This window comes from Sinocyclocheilus anshuiensis, unplaced genomic scaffold (genome assembly GCF_001515605.1).
Source record: "Sinocyclocheilus anshuiensis isolate Anshui unplaced genomic scaffold, SAMN03320099.WGS_v1.1 scaffold733, whole genome shotgun sequence".
NCBI classification, from domain to species: domain Eukaryota; kingdom Metazoa; phylum Chordata; class Actinopteri; order Cypriniformes; family Cyprinidae; genus Sinocyclocheilus; species Sinocyclocheilus anshuiensis.
Window position 1 is genome coordinate 428,280 of NW_015539923.1, and position 8,136 is coordinate 436,415.

The following is an 8,136-nucleotide window of genomic DNA, read 5'->3' on the forward strand; positions in this document are numbered from 1 at the left end:
TGTGAATTTGATCTGTGCGTCCTTCCTTGCCTTCAAGTCATTAAAATGCTAATGCATGCTTTAACTTCTCAATTCTGTGGTGGCAGAGTAGGACACAGTCAGTAGATGTAACTCTCGCTTTTCCTCTCTCTCTCGCTTATATTCTTTCTTTTGAAATTTAATCAATTATCAATGTAATGTAATTATTAATTACATTAGTCTCTGTAAAGTGACTAAAGTGTGAGTATAACAGGCATATTTTTAGACTTATGGAATTGTGAGTTAAGAACTTTTTATTAAAAGAGGTCTAATTTTTTTAAAGCAGGTTTTCCTATTTGCTATCAACTTTTTTCTATCGATGAATTATGGGCTGTTTTTGTATGTATAAATTAATTTATTAATTTATTTATTTATTATAATTTGTTTATTCTATAATTTAGCATAAATAATTTGTAATTAACTCATTTATTTATAATTTTTGTCATATTTCTTTTTATTCATTTATTTATATGCATTTATTTCTGTATATTACATATACTACTGTATATTTCATTTGAAATATTTTGTTAAAAAGGTCATGTCATACTTTCATCATTTTATTTTATGATATATAATATTTTTTTCTGCAGACAAATATTTAGTCATAATTTAGTAATAAATTTCCATTTTTTATCATCTCTCTGATCATTTGTCTCTTGTCAGAAGTAGAGTAAGTCATATGCAATATAGGATAATACTGCAGGGTCGTATACCACAGTTTACTCTTATTATTAGTTTGAATAGTATCTATAAGTATTAGTACAAATCCGGCTTCATGTACGCAATATTCATCTGTCATTTATTTTTTTGCACTGAAAGACAAAGTATTTTTACAGTATGTTTTTATAGTGTGCTGAACTTGTTTATTTCGAAACATCAAGGAAACTTTGATGTATCATAATATGACTCCTTTAACATACAATCAGCAAGACACTTCGCAGACTGTCAAAGCAAGAGAGGACTGAAGAAGAGCAGACATGCACAGAGGGAATACCAGAGTGTGACACAGGAAGGAGTGGAGACAGGGGACGGAAGAAAAGACAGAGGAAATATGCATTAGTAATCAGACCAGAGCAAGTGGGTCACTGAGTTTATTAAGAAAGGGGAGAGAGAGAGAGAGGAAGACATGTTGAATTCAATAACACGGAAAGCAAAGTGTAATTCAATAACCGCTGTAACACAATTTCTAATGTATCTAGGAAAGAATTGCATGTGTTTGACCGTCTGTTCTTGCCAGAAAATGTTTGTAAGATTCATTATTTGTAAGATTCTCAGGGTGTGTTTGTGTGTGAACGAGAATATGTGTATATGTGTGTCAGCAGATTGGCCTTCTGTAGGGGAGCAGTGCATTGATTTCCAGCCCAAAGTCCAATCACATAAATCTAGTCTGGCTTGAAACACCAGGCCTATTAGCCAGACTCTCTGACTGGATTAACGAGACCACATTCTCTCTCACACACACACAAATATACAGTTAACCTTGCCTGTGCATTTAATTAAGATCGTCTACATTTTTGCACACAAACAAACACCCACATATTCGCAGAAGGCTAGAGACATGCTATCGGCTCTGAAATGCAATGCAAATATGATAAACGGCACTGAAAATGACAAATAGGGTGTTTATGATGATTAATGTTTAATATGTGTCATGTTTTTCTTTCAGAGACGAGAGAGGACCGAACCAAGAGGCTGTTCAGACATTACACTGTGGGCTCCTATGACAACTTTACCTCATATAGGTAATGTATATATTTGTGCGTGCATAAAAAATATATGTAGGGCATTTTGGTTATCAATAGTTCAAAGCAACCCTGAGAAAGTTATAGTCTGACTCAGTGGAGTCTGTCATTTGTGGTATTCAGTCTCTACTGCCATCTAGAGGATAGAGGGTGTGAACACACATTATATCATGCTTTTACCATTTATATTTGCTTTTAATTTACACACACACTTAGTTCACATTTCACATTTTATTGCATGCAACATATTTCTTTTTGTTTCTGTTTGTTTTAGATTCAAAAATAAATGCATAAGAACTTGATTCCATTGAGAACGAAGAACTACATTAAATTTTACATCCGAGTGTAATAAAAAACAATCAGCGCATGCTATTAAAGGAGAGGTCATGTTTTACATTATGCTCAATGTTACAGTGTAATTGGATATGCAGATCTACTTATGAATAATATCTACTGTGTTTCAAGGGACAGTCAAATTAGATTGTAGTTAATTCTGTCCCACCAGCGAATATGAGCAACAAAATATGATGTTGTATGCTTTAATATAAAAATAATGGCAAAATAAATGTATTTTCTATATTTTATACATATTATTAAATGCATTTATTTTATTCAAAATTAATACATTTAGATATCTACTACAGTTTCTCACAGCATTGCACAGCTTCTCATTTAAAGTTTGTATAGTTTTGTACTACAAAAGCAGTAAAACGTTTATATATTGTATACTTATCCTGATGCAAGACTGACAAAATGATTTGATTTACACCCCAGAAGCTAAATGGTGACATTGGTGAAATGTATTTTCATTATACAAAGTTGCAGGTCAGAGTGAATTTGAATACTGCAGGTGAATTTTGCAGGTTTTGAATTCTATGCAGCTATATACTTTATTCAGGCTTGTGCATATTTAATTTTGGGGATGAAAACAAGGCTATGAGAGATAGATGTACAGTTTAATGGATTGTACTGTTGTTTAACAAACCTACCGATTGTTCGGTGTCTTTCTGAAAACAAAAAAAAACAAAACAAAACTCCATAAAACAGTTTTAAAAGCTATAAGTTGTGAAAATTAAGTGATCTAAGACTTGTACACTGTGTGCCATTCTAAAGACTGTAAAGTGTATGCCTCACAGCCTCATTTTCATCCATGGTAAATTCAGTTTGGCGTCCAAACCCACTAAGGTATTTTGAGGCAAATCCTTTACATACTCTTGCATATCTATTCTACCTAGTGTGAACACAACACATAAGCAAGTTTTTGTTACTGCTATTTTAAATATATTTAACACTATAAAGTGTTTTCAAAATTAAAGACTGCTTGATGTGAGACGGAGGATAAGATGAGATGAGTTTGGGAAAGGAGTAAGAGAGAGAGAGAGAACGAGAGAGGATTCATTACTGGAGTCTCTCTGTCAAACTGATACTTTTCACTCCATTCATCTTCTCTTGCAAGGATGCTCAACAACAGCAAGCAGGTCTAGAACAGCAGCCTAAAGAACTGCACCCAGTCAAATCAATTACCTTCTGAAATGGACTCGAAACATACAAGACAAATGAAGCCTCTCCCAGACTCTTAAAATCATCGGTTTCCCAATATGAGATGTGAATGACTGATCATCACCTTACTGAAATCCTCAGTAGGGGCTCCGTTTAGAGTAACTGTTGGAAGTTGCCAAGATGGCGATCCATCTCTGAACTCCAAACTGTCATTGTATCAAATTATTATAAATTGTTTTTAAATCATTATTAATAAATGAATTAATGAATCAAATTAAAATGTAAATGTTAGCGAGTACACTGTAAAAAAAATTTCAAGCCGTTTCAACTAATTATTGTTTAGTAACAAGTTCCACAGAAATTTTACGTTCAGTCAATTTCTATCTTCAAAGTGTTACCTGAATTTTTATTTTTTAGTTGGCTCAACCTTTACTGAAATAGTTTTATAGTCCATTCAACTAAAATTATTTAATCAAACATTAAACATTTAGACAAACATTTAGAAAACTACAGCAAATTGTCAATTAAAATTTAACCATTCACTCCATGTGTTTCATATGTTACCTCAACTAAGATGTATTATTTGGGCATCATAAGAAATTGCTGTGGAACTAGTTATTATATTTTATATTGAGTTTAAGAAAAATTTTACCTGGTGTCTATCAATCACTAAAACACACACATTACAACACATAATAGCCTTTATTTAATAACAATCTGCATTTATAACATTTGTCATACAAACTAAACATGCAGGCTTAAAGGGATAGTTCACCCATAAATGAAAATTTGTTGTTAATTGGCTTACCCTCAAGCCATCCAAGATGTAGTTAACTTTTTTTCTTCAGTTGAACAGTAAAGGAAATTTTTAGGTGAAAACATTGTCTTTGAAAACATTGCAATTCACAAACTGCACATCTCTGACTGCCGGCTTTTGAGAGTCAAATAAACATATACAGACAAGACCAAATTACCAAAGGCTCCTGAGGACACATTGAGGTCTTATGAAGCTAAACAATCAAAAACTGGCAGCCACAGATGTGCAGTGTATGAATCACCAAGGATCACCATTTCAGATAAAAATCTTCTTTACTGTTCTACTGAAGAAAAAAGTCACTGACATCTGGGATGGCCTGAGGGTCAATAAAATAACAGCAAATGTCCATTTTTGGGTGAACTATCCCTTTAAAGTGCTCCAGTTGTCAAACATTACATTTGTAATACAACTGCAAAATTAATTTTTACATTTTTTAACTTAAAAAAGACTAAACAAGTTAAACAAAATGTTTGCAAACAAACATTTACAAATATTACTACTGTTCGCAATTACATCTTTAAAATGAGGCAGAAGTCAGAAAAAAATTAATGAACCAGATGTTACAGTTCAACTGAACTGAGTCAAGTAAAGTCCAGTCACTGTATTTACATAGTGCTTTTTCCACTACAGACCGCTGACATTCAGGGCTGTCGAGGGCGTCTCTAGGTGCTGATCCACCATCTGATCTGGATACAGACTGGATCTGGTGGCTACGGTGACCTCGGAATAAGAATGAGACCGTCTAATATTAGCGTAGATGCCACTGAGAACAATAAAGCACATTTTAATTGTAGTAAACACTCTAAACTTTTCCACATATTACCTTGAGTCTTAGTGTTGAAAGGACACACACACTATGTAGTTGCAGTGGCGCAGTCTGGTCACATGGCAGTGTTTGGAGCCTTGAAAGAAGTGACTGGCCAGCATCTGAAAACTTGCAATGATGAGAAAGCACCAATGAAACCTTTGGCCACACCCTGAGGGAGCAATAAAGTACAATTTATCTCAAGAAATGAAATGATGCCTTTAAAATCATTTAAAATGTAATACCAGTTCATTTAATTTGTGATGAAACAGAAGTTGCAACCATTTTTTTGGCACACAAAAAATCTCAATCCATCGCACGACACAGAGAGCAGTGATGTTGACTGTTCATTAGTTGCAAGGATTTGTAACAGAACATGCACATATCATATTAAGTCTACCTTAAACAGCATTAAAATAATATCAAAATATGCCTGCCTGTTGTTGATAAATACCAGTGGTGACGTTTTACAAATTGATTGATCAATTGTCCCAATGTTTACTATGGTCTCTTTACCAGTGCAGGGTCTCGTGTGCACGATCAAGTGATAAATAAACGTATTACTGTGGTTTACATTACACGTTTCGTCGTAGTAAGCATCAATGGCTTATAAAATTGTTTATTCTCGTTCGGAACGACGAACTCCTCTCCGAAGTCTTCACGAGACCAGTAACGTCGTGTAATCCGCCCCGTTTGAAAAGAGTGTTAGTCACGTTTAATGTCGACTTTTAACTTCACGGGACAGTTGCTAAAGTTTGCACACGCAAAAACCCATTCAACACGCCCATGTTAACTTCAAATAAGCTTATTACTGTGGTTTACATGACACGTTTCGTCGTAGTAAGCATTGGCTTATAAAAGAGAGAGACCGCACGATCTCTTCATATCTTTTAACGTCACGGAAACACAAAAATATCATACAACAAAATTAAACCTAAAATTCATTATAGTAACACAGCTTTTGACATTAAGTGTTTTATGGATTAAACGAGAAGAAAGACCACGTTCCCTTCACTTAAACAGCTCATTTCCCTCAGACATATTCATACAACGCTTATTCGATATTTTTATTTATGTTGTACGTTTGTGTATAAATACATATGTTTTAAATAATACGGTTACACCTTTTTTAATATACAAGTATTGATAAATTCAATCTAAGTAATTTACAAATTCAGTTCCACTTATGCCGAGTTCACACTGCACGATTTTAGCCCGATTTTTCACTCGCCGACAGGTTTTGCGAAATCGCCGACAAATGCCCGAAATCGGAGGCAAATCGGTGCTCGTTCACGCGAGTGACAATCACGCAGTGTGAATTATCAAAGACGAGATATGAGGGAATCGCCGACACGTCGCCGACGCCCGCAAAATATTTGGCATGCTAAATATCTGGAGCTGTCAGCGATTTACAATCATGCTGTGTGCAATGATTTCTGACTGAAAACTACATCAGCGATGACCTACAGCCAATGAGAGACCAAGATACAGGGCAGCGGGAAGTTCGGATAGTCACGCAGTGTGAAAACAACGGCGATCCCAACAATTTGAAAATCGTGCAGTGTGAACTCGGCATTACCTGACGCATGAACTTGACATACATTTAACGTAGCCTAAATATTCATTTTCCTCGGACACACAACTTATAAAACACTTCTAAATATCCACTAAAAAACATCGGATATGCTGTATGTTTTTGTCAATAAATTTAGTCTAAAAATTAACATTTATTTAGTGGCACTTATGCCGAGTTCACACTGCACGATTTTCAAACTCGTTGGATCGCTGTTGGTTTCACACTGAACGACTATCTGGGGTAGCATTCAGTTGTTGCTCCAGACCGGAGTTCTCGAGCAAGACTGTAATTATTAAAACAAATATATATAGCCCGCAAATTGTCTGTGAGCTGATTTCCAGCTACAAGGAGAAAAAGAAAAACAGATTATGCAGGAGGGAGTAAATCGCTGACAGCTCCAGATATTTAGCATTCCAAATATTTTGCGGGCGTCGGCGACGTGTCGGCGATTCCCTCAGATCGCGTCTTTGATACTTCACACTGCGTGATTGTCACTCACGTGAACGAGCACCGATTTGCCTCCGATGTCGGGCATTTGTCGGCGATTTCACAAAACCTGTCCTCAACTTAAATATTTTTGCCCTTCCAACATTTTGTTAATTGGATTTTTTGCAGTGTACGCCAAACTGTATTCAGCTAATATGAGAAGTCTGCTAATTGGTTTAAACTGAAGCATGTGAACTACGTTCAGCTGATGTGTTAAATCTACAGATTTGATTTTAAATCTAATTAATATTGTATATATTAGTATGTCCGTGCCGAACTACATTCAGCTATATTAATAGATTTCGACTGTTAGCATGTAAGCATGCCAAACTATGTTACGCTAAGTCTGTTAGGCTAATCAATGTAAATTGTAAATATTAGCATGTAAATGTGCCAAACAATGTTCTGCTAATATGACAAGACCGCTACTCAATTTAAACTGTAAATATTAGCATTCATTAACTTCTTTTAGCTCATACTTTCCAATGTCCAATCCATACTAAAAGACTGATGTTGTAAGTGTTCTAGGAAATATTTTAATCACTAATTAGATTTAGTATAACTGTTAATATAAGTGTGCTGATCCATGTCCAGCTACACTGTTAAGTGCGCTAAACTGAACGTCAACAGTTAGCACACGTTGACCTAGCGGTGAAAAGCTAGAACACAGACAGAAAGCACACATTAACTGGCTGAAGTATTTAAAATTCAAGTTCAAAAAAATCTAATTCAGAACTATGTTAAATGCCGCATAATATTCAGTTTTGTTAAATGACACTTGTCAATAATTCTAATTTACACAATACAAATTCAATTTGTTTTGTCATATTATAAGCTCCATAGAGGTGTAGCTTCATTGACATGAGACAAAGTGGAGTTAACGCTCATGCACGTTCCCCTCGGCTCAGGAGATCATTTTAAGGAGTTGTGTGCACTACATTGACAAGAAGTCAGCGCTACACTAAACCTTTTTCCTGAGGTCTAATGGCCTTTATATTCATTTTCACACTTCATTATCTCATCAAATTATCATTAGGCGCTAGATTAGCTGAACTTGACTGTGAGGGCTTTTGTAAGCTTATAACAAATATTTGAAATGGTTAATGCATTTATATAACAGAAATATTACATAAGGCATAAATCAACCCAGACAATGTACACATACTTATATATACCATAAAAAAAAATAATA

General features: G+C 34.9%; 1 protein-coding gene across 1 annotated transcript in view; it reads left to right on the forward strand.

The window, feature by feature from the left end:
- LOC107686585 (SH3 and multiple ankyrin repeat domains protein 3-like) overlaps nucleotides 1–8,136 on the forward strand; it is a 285,917-nt gene that overhangs the window by 262,139 nt on the left and 15,642 nt on the right. Inside the window, exon 18 of the mRNA XM_016483652.1 lies at nucleotides 1,685–1,760. Within this exon, the coding sequence (XP_016339138.1) occupies nucleotides 1,685–1,760 (76 nt within the window). The remainder of the gene's footprint in view (nucleotides 1–1,684; nucleotides 1,761–8,136) is intronic.